At 39.1% G+C, this 24184-nt stretch overlaps 2 protein-coding genes across 3 annotated transcripts in view; one reads left to right on the top strand and one right to left on the bottom strand.

Annotated features, from left to right (window-relative positions):
* Positions 1-8484, top strand: part of rab20 (RAB20, member RAS oncogene family) — a 10212-nt gene extending 1728 nt beyond the window's left edge. The window contains exon 2 of the mRNA XM_015393154.1: positions 7446-8484. Within this exon, the coding sequence (XP_015248640.1) occupies positions 7446-8047 (602 nt within the window). The 3' untranslated portion in view covers positions 8048-8484. The remainder of the gene's footprint in view (positions 1-7445) is intronic.
* A 2082-nt stretch (positions 8485-10566) lies between these two features.
* The window catches only part of col4a2 (collagen, type IV, alpha 2), a 72719-nt gene continuing 59101 nt past the window's right edge, over positions 10567-24184 (bottom strand). Inside the window, exons 29-48 of one of the 2 annotated variants that reach the window (XM_015393159.1) lie at positions 22993-23214; positions 22745-22906; positions 22487-22657; positions 22231-22374; positions 22023-22139; positions 21752-21933; positions 21025-21088; positions 20848-20922; positions 20658-20765; positions 20469-20576; positions 20304-20375; positions 18011-18136; positions 17801-17917; positions 17561-17722; positions 16626-16724; positions 15763-15909; positions 15495-15611; positions 15222-15413; positions 14405-14691; positions 10567-11602 (exon numbers count right to left, since the gene is read on the bottom strand). In XM_015393159.1, coding sequence (XP_015248645.1) covers positions 11348-11602; positions 14405-14691; positions 15222-15413; positions 15495-15611; positions 15763-15909; positions 16626-16724; positions 17561-17722; positions 17801-17917; positions 18011-18136; positions 20304-20375; positions 20469-20576; positions 20658-20765; positions 20848-20922; positions 21025-21088; positions 21752-21933; positions 22023-22139; positions 22231-22374; positions 22487-22657; positions 22745-22906; positions 22993-23214 — 2927 coding nt within the window. In that variant the 3' untranslated portion in view covers positions 10567-11347. The remainder of the gene's footprint in view (positions 11603-14404; positions 14692-15221; positions 15414-15494; positions 15612-15762; positions 15910-16625; positions 16725-17560; positions 17723-17800; positions 17918-18010; positions 18137-20303; positions 20376-20468; positions 20577-20657; positions 20766-20847; positions 20923-21024; positions 21089-21751; positions 21934-22022; positions 22140-22230; positions 22375-22486; positions 22658-22744; positions 22907-22992; positions 23215-24184) is intronic. The other variant, XM_015393160.1, reaches the window with a different exon arrangement.

The raw sequence follows: 24184 nt of genomic DNA on the forward strand, positions 1-24184 counted from the left end.
AGATGGGCAGCATGAAGGAAGAGATGTGGGAGCACTCCGCTTCACTGACAAAGATGTGAGTTGTTTGTGGGGGCCAGTAACACAATGGTGGAAAATTCTGAAATTAGGCCACTTTTTACGTGCCCGAGGGGTCCTCTGTGATGCTATTTAATTAATGGAAGAGCAGAACATCCTTGAAACAAGAGAGCTAATCTCTAAAACAGACATGGCTACAGCTTGATGCTAACATGTTTGTTAGCTGTTAGAATTCAGTCAGAATTCTGAGAAAAAAAGTCAGAATTCAGACTTTCCGTAAAGAAGGCATAAATGGAATGAATTTATATTATTTTTATTTTTAACATTAATTTTAAATTAAGAGGCCTTTAGTTTCCAAGCTTTGTTTCCCCGTGTTTTCCAAATTGGAGAGAAAAATAATGGCTTTCTTTCAGCCAGCTGACAGGTAGTGTGCACAACAGGTGGAGGAGGGGCAATACTGTTTCTTTACAGTCCAAGCATCCATAGGAGCTGCAGGTCAATCTAGAACCTCTCCATCTTATTAAAAGGACCTTTGAAACAGTCTGATGGAAAGTTTTAGTATTACCGGAGGTCTGATATACTAATTAGTGTCTGACTTCAGTTCTAACTTCTATTAAAGATGCTCACCAAACAGCTTATGCATAATGTACATTTAGTTGCGTATACCTGAACCCTACGATTGGAAACGGATGCCAGTAAAACTACATTTGAGTTTTGTTTACATGCATTTTACAAAAATAAGTCATTCAGACTCTTTGAGACAGTAATATGAAACCTGACCTGACAGCATTACCATTTTTGGTTTCATACAGCATTGATCTGGACTTTTTTTTTTCTATTTTCTGCTTTATCACTATTTTATCTTGTGGTATATTGTTTAGTATAGAAGATTATTTATTATAACCCAATTATTTATCAAGATGCAGCCCCATTGCTTGTCAATGAAACAATGTGTGAAGTCATTTTAGTCGCTGCTGCCTGATGTGTCATAGAATCACTGTGTGCCTTTGTCATGTGCCGTGTTGCTCAATTTTGGACAAATGAGACGCAATCAAAGCACTTTCCATCACTGTAAGGCTTCACATACGTTCATACACCCCACCTTCTGCTTTTCTTGCAACAATGGTAATTTACACTTTTTGATAGCTCTCAGAGGCAAAATTCAAAGCATTTTATAATTCAGTCTAAAATCTTCCAAACTAAAAATAGTTAATTTTGAGGCCTTAAAAATATCTTGGTCACCCCCATCAGACCATTAGACAATAATGACCTCTGTCCTTTAATTTTTTTAAATCTGGCTATGATGCTGTTAGACATCTTTTACCCTATTTCATGTTGACAGACTGTTTCTGTTTAAGATATTTGTGGCTCCACAGATCTATATAAAGTCTCTGGTCTCTGATAGTTGTTTTAATAAAGTATTTTGTGGGAATCCATTCAAAATCATTTAGAAAAACAGAATTCATGAAGTAAGTGCAGCGAGCAAAGTGACTAATCTGATGCTGATATCACTTCCAGCTTCACAATAAACATTCTATCACTACAGAAAATGAAGGAAAGTCAGTGGTTGTTCCTTTTGAACATTTCAGGACTAAACTTGAACATATAAACAGAAATCTTTCCCTTCTTTCAGCATATTTTAAAATATACCTTTAAGATAGAGCTTGTTTAAGTTAAACATATGCTCCTTATGTTACGGGGTGGGAGTTTACATTAGTTTTGATGGTTACCGCTTGGTTTCCCACCACTCTTATTAGGCTTTGTAATCTCAGACACATTATACCACATCAGATGTGCGCATCAAGGAATTAAACAAAAACTAAGTAGCTGAATGTTGATGTCTTTTAAAATATTACATCTAGGCCTTTTTAAATTGCAGTTGCATATATTGGGAAGGTGTAGGTTTGATTTAAGGCCGCAGTGAACCAGTGAACTGAGATGACATTTCTCATGTTAGCATAATGAACTTTGCTCTGTCATCTTGTCATTGCATGCCTGAGTTTTTTCTGAACACGCTCATCTTTCATGTGGAGGTCTTCTTGCAGAAATGCAAGTTTCACTATAAGTTTCAATGGGGCATTTAAAAAAAATTAGGGCTGCAACTAATGATTATTTTTTGAATTGATTAATCTGACAATTATTTTTTCGATTAATCGATTAATAAAAGGATAGCGATAGCAGTTCCTTAAAGATTTTTTACGAAAATAAACCAGTGGAAACTAAAACCTTTCCACTTGAGAAGTTCTGGATAGAGCATATTGACAGATGAAGTATATGTTTATTTTATATGCAAAATGTATATTATTTTACAATTTTGGTATAATTATAGTTCTGCTCTAAGTGGGTCACTCTGTTAGCTAAAGACATGTTTTAAAGTTTCTATTCTATAGTTAACAATAATCGATTACTGAATTAGTTGACAATTATTTCAATATTCATCATCATTAATGATGATTAATCTAAATGATCCATATTTTAGGCAAAGGCAGAACTGAAGGCGGATTCTGCAGTAATGATCAGAGATAAACAAAAATCGTTTTAATTTTTAACAAAAATCTTAATCCAAAGCAATGCGAAAAATAAAAATCCAATTTTTGTAATGCAGCCACTCATTTTCTTACGGTATTACTCCATCCATGGCATAAAGCTAACGGTACATTGTCACCTTGATTCCTTTTCGTATATCTGCAGATAACTTTTTATAGCAGAAAGCCTCCTGTATGTTTTGTTTTTCTTAAAACTTGGATCCACATTTGAACTATAGACAGATAATGGTTTTTATATCAAACAAGGCTTCCTATTGACCTAAGAAAGTGTAATTGTTTTTAGACACTGTGCCGCTCTGACAAATTAGTAGAAATATTGTGTCTTTGTGAAGCGTAAACCATCTGAGGCAAACGCAAACTTTCCTGCAGTTGAGCTGGTGAGCCGCAGAGATGAGGAAAGACCGGCCTGGTCACCAATGAGCCATTTCCTGCCTCTGTCCCTGCGCTCTCTGACCTCCTCTGGCAGGTCCCATGTTATCTGCATTCCCTCAGCATTGTGGGAAAATGCCAGATCAGCAGCGCTGAGTCATTGTAAAGCTATTTTTACACACCTAGCAGAGCTGTGGCTGTAAGGGAGGTTGTTGTAGTTTTTGGACATTGATGGCTGTTGGTGACCTATTCCCTCCTTAAGTGTAATTCCCAGGCCTGGCCTGTCAAAAGAAAACCAACCCAGTTCCTCTTAAGTCACCTGATGCGCTGAGGAATCGACTCCCTGCTTTACTCAGTCTTTTTCAGTGCTATACATACAGGAGTATTTCCAAAAAGCAACATTTTTTTTTTATATAGCCAATAGATGACAAATCTTTTTAGGTAGAAAAAAATGAGAATTTTAGTTCTTCTTGCAGCAGATTTTGTGTTGTTTTTTTTGCATAATTCATGTCTTTCCAAGTATTGTAAGGCTACAAGTATCAGGATATATAAAGGGTTTAAAAGTTAACTGACCCTCTAACATTCAGCGTTATGCCCTCAGAGAAAGGGGCTGGCACTGATTTGTTTTCTCTGGCTGTAGATTTGTGAGATGTAATCCGGGGGGAAATATTAGACTTTTTCATTAGGAGGATGTAAAAATGATTTTAGTTTTTAGGTATGCAGCCATCGATTGGGCAGCGTTTCCCTCATTTTGGTTGATGGCCTTTTGGCCATCTTATGTTCATGTTTATCTGCAGTTTATCTGATATATATTTCCCTCCAGAAAGGTCTGAAAATCAGAGAAAGTCAACACTCACATTTTTTATATTACTTGTGAAATTACCGTATCAGTGTTGTTAAAACAAGTTTGGACTGTTTCACAGATATTATCCAATGTTATACAATAAAGTGTATTAAATAAAGTGATCTTAGTGAACCTGCAGTGTTGGTTATGAAAAAAAAAAAAAAATTCCGGAAAATTGAAATTTTCCGACATTCGGGCCAAAAACTGCAATCAGTGTTGCTTGTTTTTAGACACCGTGCCGTCAGAGTCGTGAGTGTTTAGAAGTTTCAAAATCTTTTTTTTTCCTTTTTTTTTTCTCAGGGGGGTTATTTTGATATGAAGGAAAACCAGGGGGGAAAAAATCAGTTTTTATTTAAGTAGTTAAACTTTTTATACTCCATAAATATGTGACTAATCGCTGTGCTGTTGTTTAAATGCTGTTTGTTTTAGCTGGGCTTATCCAATCACTAAACAACTAATTGTTTAATCCAGAATTGGCCCCAGTGGAATTTAGTCCCACAAACAATGCTCCCCTTTATGCATCCTACATATCTCAACAACAAAGCTTGTTTCTGTTGTTAAACTGCTGACTGCCCTGCATAAAACTTTCTGCAGTGCTGCATGCTAGTGAAAAAAACTTGCTGTAAAGACCCTTTATTTAACTTAGCTTCTTGGTTTTACCTCTGCTGTTACTGATGAAGCTTTGAGGGTTTTTGTAGAAGGAAAACTGTAGGTTTACTCTCACCTGTTCTGTTTTAAGAGGCTTTGGATAATTCCTGATTCTCTTGTTCAGATCCTCCAGTTAAAGACAAAGCGGTGCCGCTAACTGGTCTAATGAACATGTTTTCAGCCACTTTCTTCAAACCAAATGGATTTTGACACCAAATATTTCTGCAGTGAGACACAAAGACTTGCATTTTACATGTTACCTATAATTAAACTTCTTTCCTGTCTTGCTTGCAAACTAATCCACCATATGTTCAAAACACTTATTTGTTCTAATCTTTTCCTTTGGACTGAGAAGAGAAGCCTGTAATACACAAACTAGAGATCGAAACAAGTGATTGACGATATATTGGAGAGCTAGAAAACAGTTTGTTTTATCTATTATCACTCCCATTCCTCTGTCATCCACTGACTAAATTCTGCCTATCTTGTTGAAAGTATGTCCAGTTTCTTTTCCTAGGCCTTACATAATTGACTTCGATCAGCTACCTGGTATCAATCGATCTGCTGCAGTCCTATGAGCCTCAGTGCTTGATTTATTTATTTACTTTTTTTCAGGATGAATCACTTCGACTCATTTTAACTGGCTGTAACACTGGCTATGTTGCAATAGTGGGTGATGAAGAATACTCCTTTAGCTTTTCTATTATTTCATCAAACTAAAAATATATACCTAATGTACTTGATTGGATTGTATGTAATTGATCGACACAGAGTGGAGGGTAGTTTTACAGTGGCAGCAAAGGAAATGTTGTTAAGGAAAAAAATCTGCACCCTTTACGATGGTACGTGTAAATAGTTCTGCTCCACTAATTGCCCTCAGAAGTTTCCTAACTAGTAAACTGGTTTTAAACTTGGTATCACCAAAGTTTTTCCTGGGAAGACCTCAAAGGCTTTGGAGAAAGTTGTGACAAACAGCCTTGTGAAGACCAATTACACAAAGGCAGGTCAGGAAAATCTGAAGTTTAAAGCAAGGCTGCCTCATTAGACATGAACTCAAGTGCATGGAGCAAGATAATTTTCAATAAAAAAGTCTGCATAGAGTTCTGAATTTGTAAGTGAAAGTCAAGATTAAATTAGATTTAAGGTTTGTGTTTGTTCTTTGTTGCCAACTCAAATACACATGCCATTAGATCTTCATCTGTGAGAATGCAAGTTTAGAAGTTACAAATACAAGTTAGAAAGTTCAAACTTTGCAAAAATACTAGTGCAAATTCACAAATGTACATAAACAAGTGACACAATTACGAGTAGGATCCCTAATCTACGAGTAGGGATCACCAATGTACAAGCAGGGATCACCAATTTACAAGCAGGGATCACCAATCAACGAGCAGGGATCCCCAATTTACAAGTAGGGATCCCTAATATAAAAGTAGGGATTACTGATCTACAATTGGGGATCACTAATTTACATGAAAGCAGTACAGAATGACTAATTGACAAGTATGAAGTTGTAATCATAAGTTTTACTAGGGCTGGGTGATATAGAAAAAAAGCTTATCGATTAAAAAAAAATGCATATTGATCGATATCGATAATTATTGAAAAGATTTGAAACCATATTTTATGTGCAGCTCTGCCTGGACATTTTATGATATTGCTAAATGATTTAACTTTAATAAAGAACAAAAACACAGACTTCGAATTAAATCTTTATTTAACCAACTTTTTTAACCATAACAGAATTGTTTTAAAGAAAAATAACTTAAGAGACCTGAGTTGTTATTAAATGCTAACAAAGAATAAACTAAAGTGACCAGAAAAGTGACCAAAATAAATATAAATAAATAAATGGACCCCCCCCTCCCCCCGCATTCTTCTAAGCTGAGTTTCCTGCTGGCCCCTCAGCATTTTTATCTCAATTGTTAGAACTACGTGGGAAACTGCCCAGAACTGAAAATATATATATATTTTCCCAAAATTCCCGAAGATTCCTCGGAGGAGAGCCGCACCGGGGCCTACACAGCTCGTACTCCTGCGGGTGTGAGCGGCTGAGATGATAAAAAAAAGTTGGTTGCGTTATCAGACTTCGTTTTCACTGGTTCCCTACACATTTTACAGATGACTGTGGTTTGTTTTTTGTCCGACTTGCCATGACCGAAATACTGCCAGACTGCTGAACTACAAAAACCCTTCTTTGGAACAATTTCCTCCTCCTCTCCTTGCTGCGACATCTTCATGTGCTCTGTGTTGTGGTTTAAGAGGGCAGCGCTTTGTGACGGCGTGACTGGGTCCGCGATTGTGATTGGTTGGGAGGAAGCAGTGACTAGCATAAACCTACATGCTAGGCTACAATGAGAAGGAAGGAAAACTGCGTTTATTTTTTATCGAACTTTTATCGACTCTCTTTTTTTCTATTGAGCCACACGTCTATCGATCGATATATATCGTTATTGAATTATCGCCCAGCCCTAAGTTTTACTCAAACTTGTAAATCTGTGATTTGTATTCGTAAACCTGTGAATTTGTAGTTTTGCGAAGAGGATTGAGATTTTTAATCTGAGAAGACACCGATCGGGTCATGAGGACTCAACAACTCTGATGGGAAAATCACTGGACAGGGCAGTTATTAGCCATGCACCAAATAGGTCTGTCCTCGAGGAATTGCATTAAAAAAACTGGAGTCCTGTTTTCCAGATTTCATGCAGAGGACACAAAAAAATGGCTTTTAGGATTTCATAAGAGTTGGCATCCATGAAGAAGCATGGTGGTGGCAGCGTCGTGCAGTGAGGGTGCCCTTTTAACAGAGACGGTTAATCTAGTAGATGAAGTGATGGAGCTTATTACAGAGCAAGACTTTAAAAGACTACCTTCATTTTATATGACATAAGGGTCCAGTCAAAGTCCAGATCTATCTGGTGTTCAGATGCTCTCCATTCAATCGAGCTAAGATGATGTTGGGTTATGTGTTGAGATTTTACTGGGTTCTTGTAAACGGTTAACTCCTCTGTCTGTCTTTCCAGGTCGGGAGCAGTTTCATGGTCTGGGCTCCATGTACTGCCGTGGAGCAGCAGCTGTCATCCTCACCTATGATGTCACTAACTGGCAGAGCCTCGCTGAGCTGGAGGAGCGCTTCCTGTCCCTCACTGATACCGCCAACCATGACTGCATTTATGCCTTAGTGGGGAACAAGGCAGATCTAACCGATCCCAAAGCTCACCTTTGTCAGGACTCTGATGTACTCTCCGAGGACCGCACTGACTGCGAGGAGGCGAGGACAGAACCACAGGTGTTGTCTGCCTGCCCCACGCCTCCCGCTTCCCCCGCGTCCCTGTCTGGTATGCTGCTTCACAAACAGGTTGCACGGGAGGATGCGGTGGCCCTTTACGGAAGAATACTGCGATACAAAGGCCTAGACGAAAAGGGCAGCCTCCCAGCAGATAGGATGTGTTTTGAAACCAGCGCCAAAACCGGGTACAATGTGGACGCCCTGTTTGAGACACTGTTTGATCTGGTCCTGCCGTCCATCCTTAGAAAGAGGCACGAGAACCAGGCCTCCCCGACGGTGGATCTAGAGGACTGCAGGGAGGCCAGTGGGAAGCGGGGGAAATCCAGCTGCTGTTAGCGGTGCCAAAAATAAATCCTTAAGGCTTCCACCTGCAGACTCCTTTTTATCATTGTGATCTCCAAACGTCACCGTGATGGTACTGCTTTAGTTAGCCTTGACTGAGACTCATTTCCCAGAGATGTGAAGAACACAAGTGTAGATCCAGTTTGTGTAGACATTAGGAAGGAAAATATCCCTTTATGCAATAGGACCTTCCAAACTGCACTCTAGACTCCAAAGATGTGCCTTTGTTTGATTTGTTGCTGTTGGTAAATGTTTTACTTCTGTATTCCCACTAAATTAACTGCACTAATCTTTCATTTCACAGTTTATTGTAGAACTTTGATCACATTTCACTTTAATCAACTTTTTTTTTTTTTTTTTTACAAGTATTGATGCTGATCTTTATATTTTATTGAAACTGAGCGAATGAGAAAACTGTCAGTGTTGAAAATTTTTTTAAAATATGCCGTCATAATAAAGAATTTTATTTTGATGCCTGTCTGCTCTGTCGAGTACATAACCTCATCAAGAGAATGAAAATATTGAATCAGCTTTTACCACCTTTATAATTATAAAATTAACTCCTTTTTTCCTTATCACTGTCGAAGTCAAATTTTATCGGCATGTAACTGCCACACTGATACCCTTGGAAAAGATGTCCATCTGTGTGTCATCCTTTGTACTTCTGATAGTCTTTTAAGCTTCCAGATGCAGATTTTTTTAAATTTAATTTTCGTTTTTTTAGCCTCCAGGTTTTCAGAAGGTCTTTAAAGATTTTTCACTAATTTTCAATTAAAGACGACTATTGATAAGGGCCGCTTTTAACTGAAATAAGGATTATTGGAGATGCTTTCAACTAGGGCTGCAAATAATTATTTTGCAAAACAAATATCCCACGGATCTGCTGATTCTTTTTTTCAATTCATCGATTATTAATCGGGTAGTCAAAGGTTCCTTAAAGAAGACTTTTTGCTAAATGAAACCAGGTGAAACTAAAACTTTTGGAAAGAGTAGGTTGAAAGAGAAAAATATTTATCTTAAATGCAAAATGTTTATACATATATATATATATATATATATTTTTTTTACAATTTTGATAAAAGTACTGCTTTAAGTAGGTTACTTTGTCAGCTAATGGTATGTTTTAGTCTCTATACTCAAGTCTATGATTAATCGATTATTAAAGTGCTTCTTAGTACTTATGAAGCTTCCAGATTTGTAATCCAAGTCAGGCTTATGCCTTCCTCCTATGAGGTAAGTTGTCATTTTCACCTGGGAAGTGCTTCCTCATTGACTAGAAAGATAAATCTACAGCCCCCCCCCTCCTTTCTTTAATGTTGGGTGGTTGTGTTTAACATTGATATATTTTTAAAGATCCTAATATGTCTAAAGTGAGCATATTACTCTCTCTAAAAGTGTTCCTTGTACTTGAGACATCAGCACACTTTCAGTCTTGACACAAGGAACTGACTCAGCTGTGTTGTCACATATAAACCCTGCCATCTCTGTTCTCCCTCTGCAACTAAAATCTATTCGTAGTATGTAAATAGTGTCTGTGACCAGAAGGACATCTGGTTTGGATGAAAGGTTATGATCTGTTTAGAAAAAAAGTCAACCCATGAAAAGACCTGAATCAGAACAAAAACAATGTTTTTATAGATGGATGCAACCAGATTTAATCACTTGATATTTCTGAACTATTGTCTCTTTATTTAATTAAAGCAAAGAGTGTTGGGGGTATGTGCCTTTTTTTTTTTTTTTACGTTTACCTGCATTCAAGCATTTTATCCTGCAGGACACTGATCCAAAGCAAACTGCAAAGTCCACATCTGGACAACCAAAAGAAAACAAAAGCAAACAAAAACAAGATAGAGCTCAGTATGATTTAGTTACAGTCAGGACTAACTTATGACCTTACTTGACAGGCCATTCTTACTCTAAAATCTTTAAATGGCCCAATTTTAACAAACCTCGTTTTAGATTTAAAAGACTGTGGTTAATTACCGTATTAAAACTTGACATCAGTTCCAGGTAAAGGTTACACAAACAGGTATTAGCATCACAGGGCAGAGACTTGCTCACATAAATCCATAATGGATTAATAGTATTATTACCCCAAATACATTAAATCATCATTAAAAAAACTGATTTATCAGCTATTAAAGTGTTTTGAGTTAAAGGAGCTCCACTAATTGTTTTTATAACAGGGTTTATGGGTAGGAAATGGGGACATTAAATAATGACCTACAAGCCTGGAAGTTCCATGAAGTCCAGTTTTTTTTAAATCCCCAGTTCTTGCTTAAAGTATATGTTTCTTTTCTTTTTCTTTTCCCATCAGTATATTTATATTTTCCCAACACAACCATACATTACTGTCCTTGATACTCCAGATTAGATCAACACCCAAACCCAAACGAAACAAAGTGGAGAACATGTGATTAAAAATACAGGCTTCCCAAATGTTGATTTGTTTGCTCTCATTCACAGAAACAATCAGTCATTCAAAAAAAAAAAAATAATATGAACTTGCAGATCACTGCATTTTATTTTGAATAGATACTACTAGCCAAAAAAAAACACAAAAATCAGAGAACTGAAATGCATTCAGTTTTAAAATTTTCTAACTATAACTGAATAATTATCACATCCTATATGGCTCAAAGCTGTGTCCCATCTTAAAATTGTTCAGTTTTTCTTAAAGCAAAATGTGAGTGACGTGAAACAGATTTAAACAACCACAGAGGGGTCATGTTTCTTTTATTTTAATGTCTTAAGAGAATCAGTGCATTGTGTGAACATATGAAAAACAGATGAACTAACAGTAGTTGTTACATGCATAGAAAAGAGCACAGCTTTGTATACTTTTAGAAAAAATAGGCTTTTTACAAGCAGTTTAAATGATGGCGGAAATGTAAGAATACCTCTTTGTCACCCTCAGCTGGCAGGGATGCAGCGTTAGTGGCTTTATAGCAGGTCTACAGGATCCAAACTAAAAAACGATATAGTTTAAAAGAAGCATCTTTGGTTCAGCTGTACTTTGTGGCCTTAGGTGGTTAACATTGTGTCATTATAACTGAGGTAATAAGTTAAAAAAGTAAGCACCAAATTTAACACACAAAATAACAAATAAAAATACAGTTGTTCCATGATGAAGTTGTTCTTTTTTATGGCTTTTTTTTTTTTTGCTGAATTTGTAGTGCACATTTAAGCTCGAGGAACTGCACAGTCATTGCATATCTGAGCACTGTGGTTTGGATGAAAGTTGTTGTCGGGTGAGAACTTTGGGCCTCTCTGTGGAGACTGAAGCAAAGTTCCTCACAGGTTCTTCATGCAGACCTGGCAGCGGCTGATGCGTGAAAGGAGCTGGCCTGCTTTTAATGTCTCCGCGGACGGCTGGCTGTGGAAAGACTGGTCTATAGATGTCAGCCAGAAGCTGTGTTTGTTAGCGAAGTAGTGGCATGTGCCCTTGGCCCCATTACACTCGATAAACGGTGTTGTGCGGAAGTCCTCCAGGCAGGACCCAGGCGACGACAGGGACTGGCCGCCGCCTTCGTTTCCTGCTGCTGTGTGCTGCAGCAGAGAAAAGAGAGAGGGCATTCCAGTGAGACAGGTGTATATTTAATGGAGATGTAGTGCTCTTAATGAGGCGATATCTGCTTATTCACAAAAAACTGCGAACACAGGTCCTAACACATGGAGAAACTCTAGAATTAGGGCTTCAAGATTTTGCAAAAAAAAAAAAAAAATCAAAATTATGATTACATTTTTCTACATAATGTGTTTTTTTTTATTTCACTTTTGCACTAACCACTAACATATATATGTTTGGCTCCAGTGAGTCAGTGCTTACATAGCCTTTAATGCTATATTGTCCAAAGTAAATGATGACAGAGCTCTACTGATGTGCTTCTAGTTTGCATGCACAGATGTAGAGGACAGCTGTTACTGGTGTTTCCTTTCTGTGTGGTGGCAAGTCAACTCTAAGGACATTACCTCCCATATAAACGGATGGACTGAGAAAGTTAGTGTCTTAAATGACAATAAGATCAACAAGCTGTGTCTTTTTTTTCATAGTGATTATATTGCAAATGTAATTGTCTAGCCTTGGCAAGTTTTAATATGGGAGCTGAGGAAAACTTTTCCTCGGCATTTGTAGCAAAGCTTGACAGAGTTGACAGGAAAATATATGGACAGAAAACCTGTTAGAAGCTGCTCAGGGCTTGAGACTGCAACAAAGGTTCACCTTCAAGAAGGGTAACAATGCTAAACATACATCCTGAGACACTGTGGATCTCAGGATGTATGTTAAAATGTGTTCAAATGTTACTTTGTTAAAATGTCCTAGTTAAAGGTTTGCTGATAAGTGATGTTATGAATCAATTTAAGCTTACATAAAGATTAGTCTTTATTCTATGTTCAGAAGCAGCTGATTTACAGGCAAATTCAATGGTTGACGCACATCAAGGCGCATCAAAAGGTCCTGCAGCGCGTTTCAAGCAGCAGCACATCTTGGCGTATCTGAAAAGCTGAAGCAGCACCTTCTGAGATTCTGAGCATCTGGGGCGCTGGATGCGTTGCACAAATAGCAGCTGCTGGAGTTTGAAAAATGTAGCTTTTGCTGCTCGACGTGCCACACCAACCAATCAGAGAAGCTGATCTGGGAACTGGCAAAGAAACAGACACAGCCCCGCTGATGCAGATCGCTATGATCACTCCCCTGAAACAGTTCATTAATGCCTAAATGAACTTAAAATGTCAAAACCTGCCAGCAAAATATGCTTGCTTTTGGATTATGTAGCCTCCACCATCATTAGTGTAAAAACCCCAAGAGGCGACCAGGCCAGAGGCTGCCGTTGAAGGGGATTTCCAGTGACAGATGTACAGGGTTTCGTGCTAGTCCGATATTTTAAGAAGGATCATAATCTTGATTAACTGTATACACAGATGCAGTTCTCAGGTGGACTTTCTCACTTGAAATATAATTACAAATTAAAACTACTTTTTAGGGGGGCGCTAGCGAGGAACTGATGGAATAATATAAGGGGCTTGGAGCTTAGGCGGAGTAGGCTATAATTCCATAATTAAACAACATCCAATCAATAAACTATATTCAAAACCACGCAAAAAGTTAAACAGAGCATTGAAGGAGGACCCAAAGTGTGTACAAGTGCGGTCGATGGTGTCAAATCTTCGAAAATATAAATGCGGAGGCATGTCCACCACAACGGAAAACACCTCCTCGATTAAAAGTTCAAGTAGTACCACCTCGACAAGGCGGTAACACACCGACCATGGACACCTAGTCAATTAAGGCTGACATCCTTTCATCACTGAGAAAAGATATATCCGTGGCAATAAGAGAGGAATTGAAGATTGCTCTGGCAGATGACTTTGAAAAGTTTAAGAGGGAACTTATGGCAGTGAGATTTAAAATCGTTAATAATGCTACGGCTATCCACGCTGAGCTGGAGCATGTGATGGCTAATGTCGGAGCAGTCGAGGAGGGCTTATCAACATGGACGGATGAGGTTGTATCAACACAACGCACACTAAAAGACCTTGAGAAGCTGATGGGTGAACTAAGAGATAAGTGTGAGGACCCAGAGGGGAGAAGGAGGAGAGGCAATAACCGGATCACGGGGGTTGCGGAGCGGTTGGGATCCAGTTTCAAAACTCCTTAAAGAAGTTTTTCTGATGGACAAAGAAGTGATTGTCGAGCGCTCCCACCCCAGCTTGGTGCGGAGAGGAGCGGGGATAAGGCCTGCGTAATCACTGCAAGGCTGCACAACGAGGGGGATGCCTTGGACATTCTGAGGAAAGCCCAGGACCAAGGCGGCGAGCAACAGTATGATGGGAACGCTATTTCAGTATTTATAAAAGTGAAGAACAGCAGGCGAAATTTGGGCTTGTATGTGATTAGCTACGTAAGTTGCAAAAATGTAAATAAATATAAAAAAAAAAATAAAAAAAAAAGAACTACTTTACCCATTTATAACAGCAAATATAGCAAAGCCGCTCTGCCATTAAACACAGGAGCAGCAGAAGCATCAGACGCATCTTTACACACTTTACTGGACAAGCTTCAGGAGCGTCAAAGATGCATTTGAGGTGCATCTGACCTTAATGTGTACAAGCATAAAAAATGAAGCAGCAGAAGCTTTTTTGCTTCTTCTATCTCGTGCGAACTGAACGTATCATCAGACGTGGAAAGCTGGTAGAGACAATCCCTTTAATTGCAGCAGATTATAAAGGCATGTCTACTTTGTAATGTAAGGGTAACTCACATCAACTCCCAATAAAACTCATCAAAGGTGTGAAAAGTTTCACAGGGTTAGATCAACTTCTAGAATTTATACCCAAAATGAAACTGACCATGAGGAAAGAGTAGCCAATCCACAGGCTCCTCCAGCCCACGGGACACTGTGGAATGGTGATGTCTTGGCTATGAACCGCAATAGCGACTGATGGAGCCTCACAAACGGAGCAACGGCTGATGTATGGCTTAATTTCTCCTTCCTCTACAGGCATCATGGGAAGGGGAGCAGTGGTTGACAACCAGAAGGACTTATCATTCCTACTGGCATAGTAACAAAGGTCTCCAGGGTTACAGTAGAGGAAGGGCATGGTGCTGAACCGTGGGAGGCAGGAACCAGCCAAACCTAATGGGAACAAACATCAGAGGAGCACATTTTAAGATTAAATAAATTAACATTGTTATGCTTTGAGACTTTTTTTTTATCTTCATGCTGCTTCACCTCTGGAATATTTCTCATTTTCAAAGAAATTAGATCCAGTGGGAAAGGTTTTAGAATAGAAATCGGAGGAATTTCTGTTTCTCAAAAGGTTCTCTGATTCTAATCACTTTTTGGCAAACATTCAAAGCAGAAATTAGTTCTCAGGATGATTAAATTGTTTAATTTAAAGTCCTCAGAGTAAATGAGTTAAAGAAGGTGGACAAGAAAACAAGCTGAGAGGGAGCCTTTCCCTGCTGAGAAACACAACAAACTGAAAAAACAAGAGATTTCTGAAAGTTTTAGGGTTTCATCTTATTTTTAGTTTCACAGTACATCTGATGATATGATAACATGATTAATGTTTTCTGAAATCTAGATCAGCAACAATTTTGACAGAATCCACCTTAACTTTTTTATAGTAGCGCAGAGCAGTTCAGTAGCTCACACAAACTCACCCAGGTCCTGGTTGTGGGCCTTCTCCTGACCCTCCAGGTACAGCAGACTGTAACCGTCCCAGAGTTTAGACATTCCCACCGGACACATCGGCGTCTGCTCTGACTGACTGTGTTTCACAAGCAAGTAGCCCACGCTGATGCTGCGGCCAGCCATCCCAGGTAACCCCGGGATACCTGGCCTGCCTCTTTGACCTATTGAGGAAAAATCACTTCAGTTATGGTGCTTTCATTATGCACAGTAACTAATGAAGATTATGTGTTACACAGGCATACCTTCCGTTCCTTGGAGACCATGGTGTCCAACTTCTCCAACGTCTCCACGGAAACCCGGGACTCCTGGAGTGCCACTAATCCCAGGCATACCTTTATCTCCAATTGGTCCCATGAACCCTGTTTAGAAAAAGATTTTTTTATTTTGCTTTCCCTGTATTCTGCGTACTTTATCAATCAAATATTTGATTACATAAACACTTTCGGGATCAGTAGGCTGGAGTAAAAAAATTTGTTAATATTTCACAGTAACAACGCTATTATAACCAACCTGGATCTCCAGGTGGGCCTCGAGGTCCTGGCTCCCCTGTAGATCCTTTCGGGCCTTGGATACCCCGTGGTCCCGGAGGACCTCTTTCTCCTGGAATTCGAATGGAAGGTGGAGCAGGACCCCGGTTGCCAGCTGCCCCAGGATAACCTGCGGAATAGACGGTTCCTTTATTACCTCAGGTAAAAACCAAAGACATAGCATTTATACTGCCTGTAAGTTAGGAAATTATACCAGATACTCCTGTTTTACTCAATTTTAATAAGTCTAAATTTAGTGTTTTTTATTATTTGCTTTATCTAAGCTGATAAACAATTTTATTTATTTGTTTCAGGTGAGTTGGAGAAGGTGTACATCTAAAAATTGCGGAATCCTCGCTCTCAAGCATTTCAGATTTTGAACTAGAGATAATAACATGCAGTCCACATTCTTTAAAAAAAAAAAACTTTCATTCTACCACTAAATAGAAAACTGCCAAAAAGAATGTAAATTCAGCTTAAAACACAGCAGGGCAGCATACATATATATACCCTTAGAGTTTTTATACTGTCAAAAAAAAACAGGGGAGCCTCTTCTCTTTCATACCTAGACATGCAAATTACTTATTTAAATCCTATCATGTGTTTAGCTAACAACTGTACAGAGCATCATTGTTGTCTCTAGACAGAATGATGTTCTGGGTAATGAGCCTCATCCTTAATACATCACAGTCTGCCACAGAGCAAAGATATCTTATAGGTACATTTTTGCATAATTGTATGTAGTAATAACTGTAGAGTTTTTTATTGAATATACACAAAAAAAAGCCATCTGAAAACATTGAGTGATTTATACTAGGCATATATCATAATTGAGGAATTACTGACCTGGAATTCCAGTGTCTCCTTTTGGACCAGTTGGTCCTCTCTCTCCTTTTAAACCTATCTGTCCAGGAAATCCCATGTAACCTTGGTCTCCTTTTGGTCCTGTTAAAAAAAAAAGAGATCACAATTAGAAACCTTTTTTTTAAACATTTTTAATTTTCTTTACTGCTCAATTCAATTCAGTTTATTTATATAGCACCAATTCACAACACATGTCATCTAAAGGCACTTTACAGTTCACCAGACCATACAGTCAAATTGATTCAAAGTTTTCTATTAAAGGAAAACCAGTTGATTGCATCGACTCATTGACTCGAATGCAATCCCTCACGCTAAGCATGCTTGTAGCGACATTGGAGAGGAAAAACTCCCTTTTAACAGGAAGAAACCTCCAGCAGAACTGGGCTTAGTGAGCGGCCATCTGCTGAGGCCAAGGGGGTTCAAGGAGACAGAAGTAGAGATACAAAAAGCAGCTGTAAAAGGCGGCCCGGTCCAGAAAAAAAAACACAGACCAGCTCCGAGCCAAATCCCATGTCAGAGGGGAGCACATCCAGCCAGTCTCAGGCAGAGAAACAGGACTACACTGGAAAACAGGCCGATCTCCAACATCTATAAATAAAGGTGTTGATGGCAGCAGCGCAGCTGATATTTCTCTTCAGGATGGTGTCACAGCCAAACAGGAACAGACGAGGCAAAGCTACTATGAGAAACTTTGGAAATGTCTTGTTTCAAAACAAGACATAGGCTAAGGATGATATGTCATCCTTAGCCTATAACAGAAGAACATACAAGCTAAAGGTTTGTGCTAAATTTAATCTGTTTATCTTTAAGTTTTGGTGGTTTTGCTAGCCTGGGTTTTCTATTTTTCTGTTTTCAGGCTCCCAAGCTATTTTTCTTTCCATAAATGAATGGTATGAGAATGTTCGTGTACAGCTGACCTTTCTTCCCAAAGACGCCATCAGCCCCCTTGTAGCCCGCTGGACCTGGATCTCCTTGATATCCTTTCCAACCAGGTGAACCAGGGAACCCATAGTCTCCTTGTAAACCTTTCTCTCCTGGAAAAGCATCCAAACCAGGCTGTCCCCTTGCTCCTGGATAACCTGAGAAACAAAAAAATCCAAATGACTGAAAATATGATACAGCAACTATTCCTGCAACATTTATTTATTTTTTTTTACCTTGCAATCCAGGACCTCCTGGAAGGCCAGGATCCCCCCTTTTTCCAGGAATGTTTGGGCTCCCATCTGGTCCTTTAAGGCCACGGAGTCCTGGTTCTCCAGGTTGACCAAAGTCACCTAAAAATGTAAAGTTTTTGTCAAGCTTTGTGAAAGTGAAGTCCCACAGAAGCATGCGCTTGTTGCATACTGCAGATAAAGATTTTGGCTCACCCGGAGGCCCCTGGTAGCCTTTCAAACCAGCTGGACCTGGAGCACCTGGCTCGCTATTGGGTAAACCACTTTCTCCTTTATTCCCTTTAATTCCTGTCTCTCCAATGGGTCCATAAACAGTCAGACCTGAATTGACCAGAGAGAGAGAAATCTTTACAGGTCAAGACAACATTTTCCATCTGCATGAATTAGATCTATGTTTTCCTTATTTAGAAAAGGAAATCTGTATATAGACAAAACATATATATCCTCATGAACTTATTAGGAATTTTATTAGGAATTTACATTTAAGACCAGCACAATGTTACTGTGAAGAGGATGGGCAACAAAACTTTTAAAACTTTTTGAAAATCTGAAACAAATTTGTTTTATATTTACAATGCAGCTCCAACTACATTGAGAAACCTAAATCAAATCTATTTAAATCATTTCTCTTCAGATGTCCCATAAAAAGTCGTTCCAGTTCACATGCGAGTATTTTAATTACAGAATAAATACTATGAGAAGATAAGGTATAGCGGTAGCATCATATTGAAGAAGAATTTTTTTGTCCAGCAGGTTTTAAAGCTGGTCTGAACTATTAAAAAAATGGATCTAGATGAAACTATAGAGCCATTATTTAAGAATCTCTGCAAGAGGATGGAATTATTTAAAACTTTGGAGTAGGTTTCACTTCCAGCAGGATGACAGACCTTAATATAGAGCCATAAAAATCAATATTATAGTCTAGATCAGTGGTTTTAAACTCCAGTCTTTGAAGGAAGGTGTCCTCAACCTATTAGATGTGGCTGAATATTTGGACATGTTTAGTAGAGCTTTGCAAAGCTTGGCTTGATCCGAATAATTCGAATAAAACTCCTAACTTCTTAGCTCCTATCCCTTCATTCCTTTTGCAGCAACAGTAAGATCACTATGTAGGGCAGGGAAGGTGCTCCAGACTACTATGCTGAATCCAGACAGTCTTCAGTCTTAAGGACATCATTACACGAAGGACACGCCCATAAAGTTGGGACTAAATCCTTCCCGTAAAGAACTACAAAAATCAAACGTTACACTAGTGTAAAATTTAACACATATAAAGGTGAGGACATTGATATGTGTAACAGACATTGCATGTCATGAAATCATTTATTTTTGGTAATCTTTATGAGGTGGGATGTGCCAACCCCTTCAACTGTATACTTTGAATTGGCGCTAGGAAGGATTCTGCTTTCCTGTCTCTAGGTCCTTCCTAACTGCCAGTACTATTTGGATAGCACCTAAGGTGATCAATTTCACCGGGCCTTTGGTTTCCTTACCAGTTTAAGCTATTCTGATTAAGTTAAGGACTGCAGGCTTGTAAGGCAGTTTAGCCATTAGATTCAGGTGTGTCAGGCATGGGACACAAAAAAAAAGTTGTAGGACTCTGGCCGTCCAGGATCTGATTTTGACACCAATGGTCTAGATCAGGGTTTCTTAACCCCGGTCCTCAGGGCCCACTGTCCTGCATGTTTTAGATGTGTCTCTACCCAAACACACCTCATTCAAATGATTGTATTTCCCCGTCAACAACCCTCAAATGCTGCAAAAGCCTGTTAATAACCGTTTTATTCAGGTCAGGTGTGTGGAGGTAAGGAAACACCTAAAACTTGTAGGACAGAGGGCCCTGAGGACCAGGATTAAGAAACCCTGGTCTAGATTAAAACATGTCTATGAAGTTGAGAAAACAAGGAGCTCTCCATTCTATCTGCCTTAACTGTTTCCAAGGAAAGAGGGGCAGAAATGCTAATATTAAGAGCATCAAAGCTAGAAACCTCTCTGGACTTGCATGTGTAACTAAAAAAAGAAGTGGTTTTATCCAGTCCTGACCCATTCATAGGGGATACATAAAAATGAATGCAAATTTTTGATATTTTTATTCATTTTAAAACATAAGAATTTTTTTTCTCAAGTTATGTTGCTCTGTTACATACAGTAAAATACCATCACAATTTATTAGAGTTTGTGTTTGATCAAATTTGAATGAGTTAAAGGTGTATCGTTTATTTTGCATAAAAACATTATATTAACTCTTTAGCATTATAGAAGCTAAACAGTTTAGCCAATATAAAGATAAAAACAATAAAAATGTGGTTAGTTTGTTTATGGGCGTCAAATTATAAGCATAATCTCTTAAATACTATGTGCACATTTTTTCTGAATTTGAGCTATGGTCTAGATTACATGAATAGATTTTGAAAAAGGAGAAAATCTTGACATGTTTTCTTAAAATCTTGAAGAGAAATAATTTCTCTGAGGTCCTCAGAGCTTTTACCTGGTGTTCCTTTGACACCCTGTTGTCCTTTCAGTCCATCTAATCCAAAAAGACCCTTAAGGCCGGGGTAACCTGAAAATATTTGAAATGTGTATTATTGTGAAAAGTTAGAACATATGGAAGCTCTAGATAGATTATACTTATATTTTGGTTCATTTGTGTTACCTTTAATTCCAGAGAAGCCAGGAACGCCTGGCAGACCATCTTTCCCTGGAATACCAGGAAAACCCTTTTGACCCTGGTTTCCTGGAGTTCCCCTGTCCCCGTCCAACCCTGAATAAATAAATAAAATCCTGTAAATAGAATGTGAATCTGTAAGATTATATTATTTATAGGACATGTTTGGTCTTTTACCTTGGTAACCCACTATTCCCGGATCTCCAGATTGTCCCTTTACTCCTTGGACACCATCAAAACCAGTTATACCAATGTCCCCAATTGGTCCCAGTATTCCTTTCACACCTATGGAGGTAATATCATACCTTTGATGTCAACAAAACTATTACAAAAGAATAAAGGACACCTGTAGTAGGCCAGTTGGTACCTGGTTCTCCATCAAATCCATCCTCTCCTCTCAGTCCTTTAGATCCTGGAAGGTCTATACGAATGCCTTTATCGCCTGTAATATTTTATTGTATTTAGGAGCATAACACACAACTTTCTCACATTTACATAATACTGAGCCTGAATTCATGTTCTATGGTTTGATTTGAGTTTTCACCTTTGGCCCCCTTCCTTCCTTTCAATCCCGACTGACCGTAGGCACCGGGGCTTCCTTTGCCTCCCTGCAAACCAAGTCAATTGAAATCTTTTAAACCTGTTATGCGAAGAAGACTGATTTGATGTAAAGTTTACTAGAACAAAAAATAGGCAAAACTAGAGAAAAACATGAAACAGATTAAATCTCCCAACAAGTTTACTTTCACACTTTATTTGTTGACTTGTATTTGTCGTTCAGTTTTGCCCATTAGTAACATTTTTATTCATATACAGTGGCTCTCTATTATCAACTCATTGATGGTAAAATACCTGTTTGAAGTGATACAAAAAAACACCTAGCTTGTGAAAATAAATTGAAAACAACAACATATCTAAAAAAATAAGACTAAAGAAGTCAAAAAGCAGTAAGAAATTGGGTGCAGGCATCTGTTCACTTTTAAATTGCTGCTTTGATTAGAAAACCTTGGGTTTTAGACATACCATAAGATTAGACACCTAGGTCTTGTGGTCTTACCAGTCCTACAGAGGGTTTTTGCTATTGTTGATTTGAAGTGCATGTCTTGGAAGTCATAGAGAGACTGCACCAGTTCAACTGCTATAGAAAGTTAAGGAAACCTTTGTTCTCTAAGAAAATCAAGAAGGATGCTTTGCTTAAGCAGGACCTTCAGCGAAGCATCACTTCCTGAGCAAAGACTTAAGCAAGGTACATCCTCTAGTTTTCTGCTCACCTTGTTACCATGCATTCCATCAAAGCCTTGAATGCCTCGGTTACCAGGTGACCCTGGCATTCCTTTTACCCCTGGCAGGCCCTGTGCACCTGGATCTCCAGAAACACCTTTTTCAGTACTGGGGTCTCCTGGCAGACCGTGAGCTCCATCAAGGCCTGGCCAACCTTGTACACCTTTGGCACCTGGGAAAAGATTTGGATTTATATCATGATTAAGATAAGGCAACATAGAATTTGGAGCAAATTGCAACACTATTATAAAAGCTGCAGACCTCTTGGCCCGGTAAAACCTGGATCGCCTTGATGCCCGTGATCTCCTTTGACTCCCTTTATGTCAACAAGCATTTTGGGGGACATAATCCCCCGTGGACCGGTCAGACCGGACTCACCTGCCAGCAGGAACAGGTATTAATTAAAATGACTCTAATACGCTCCAGTCCCATCACATATGGAACTCCACTCAAAGACTTTGCAACATACCTTTCTCTCCCTTTTTTCCCGTCTGACCTTTCAGGCCAGGCTCACCAGGCACCCCCGCCCCTCCTTTTTGCCCCTCAAAGCCCTTCAGACCAGGATTTCCACCGACACCCCCAAACCCAGACGTTCCAGGAGAACCTTTCTCTCCTATGAAGAAAAAAGTCCCAGAAACACCAATCTGACTTTAGCTGAAACCATTTGGTAGATATTCTGTTTTATCATGTTATGAATAAGCAGGAAAACCTTTCAAGATACAGACCTTTCTTTCCTTGAATTCCCGGTCTTCCAGTTGCACCTTGTTGTCCAGGGTCACCTTGTGGGCCCTGCTCTCCAACGGTGCCATCATCTCCATAAGCACCTGGCATTCCTTTTAACCCTATTGGACCTGGAGGACCTGGGTCTCCATCTGGACCTCTCTCTCCGGTTATTCCTGATAAGGTAGAGGAATGTACCAGCAGAGAGCAGTGAGAAAAACTATTTTTGATGGATTGTTCCTGTGGTTGTGTGCTTCTCTAACCTGTCTCTCCAATAGCGCCAGTCGGACCAGGTGGACCAGACTGACCAGGATCACCAGGGTAGCCATATGTGCCAGCTGGCCCAGGTCTTCCCTCTTCCCCAGGCAGGCCTGGGGCACCTTTGGGCCCCCTGAAGCCAATCATTCCAGGCATTCCATTTATTCCTGAAAATATGTTTAAGAAAAATATTCAAGCAAATATCAAACACTATTGAAAAAAACAAAAAAAGAAAACAAAACACACAGCTTACCTGCAAAACCTGGTGGTCCCGGTTCTCCTGTTTGGCCTTTTTTTCCTTGCAAGCCAGGTATTCCTGGGTCACCTGGAGGTCCAGGTGATGCATCCATTATTTCTCCATGGGCACCCTTATCACCCTGAAACCCGTCTCGGCCAGGAATACCAGGGCTACCAGGGGTACCTTCTGAACCCCTGGTGCCAGGAATCCCAGGTTCTCCTCGGGGACCGACAAAACCTATTATAAGTAAAAAACAAAACAAAACAGAAGTTATAAAAAACTATTATTAAATGAAAGAGTATTTAATGCTTTAGTATAGGACAGTTTATGTAAAGTACCCTGTATTTAAATTAATACATCAATATAATACTAGTATTATCTCCTTAAAATCTCTAAAACATTAATTTTAGTGTCGTAGTTTGTTTCAGATATGGGACTAAATAGCTATGGAGGCAAAAAGAATGAGGAGGGAGGATGGATGTTTTAAAATCTGTCCCTCACCATCAGAAAGCAATGGTGAGTAAATCTCAGAAGAGCCAGTCACTCATTCAAAGAGCCTTTGAGATTCCCTGCTGGGACTGTATTTTGGTATTTGTTGTTGGAAGTGGAAATCCTATGTGTTGCAAGGATTCTACCAAAATAAGACAAATGTGTTTTGTGCCAAAACCAAGTATGTGATCAAAAGTGAGATTGATATGAAAGTGACCTATGCTGAGCTTTGCAGGAAACCGTTAAAGGCCTTTTTGATTTCAGAAGTACTCAAGACTGTTTTGCACAGAGACTGTTTGGTTAAAAAGGTTGTTAATCATATCCATCAACCGACCCGTACATTATTCTTATAAACCCAAAAGAAACAAAAACTGAAAAAAGTAATGAAAATGATATACATTAGGTATTTCTTTTAAAGGGCAGATTAGACTTCTGCAGCCGCACATATCAAATGTCGCTTGGGTCTGGTTGTGAACCAGTTTTGCTTTTATGCTTCTGCACCATCGATCTGGAATTTTTAGGCACGCACAGCAGTTTCCAGCCAAAGCGCAAGGGGGAGCCTATTTGAGAACTCGCGAGAACTTCACGTATTATTCTCTCTGTCTCTTCCAACTTTGTAAACACTCCTTTGAATCCCGCTCAGGGATCTGGCAGATCTCCCTCCAGGAGTTGGCAGAGACCTTGGCATATTTATATAATTTGTCTGAGGCATCGTACA

This window comes from Cyprinodon variegatus, unplaced genomic scaffold, assembly GCF_000732505.1.
Source record: "Cyprinodon variegatus isolate N-32 unplaced genomic scaffold, C_variegatus-1.0 Scaffold628, whole genome shotgun sequence".
Classification (NCBI taxonomy): Eukaryota; Metazoa; Chordata; class Actinopteri; order Cyprinodontiformes; family Cyprinodontidae; genus Cyprinodon; species Cyprinodon variegatus.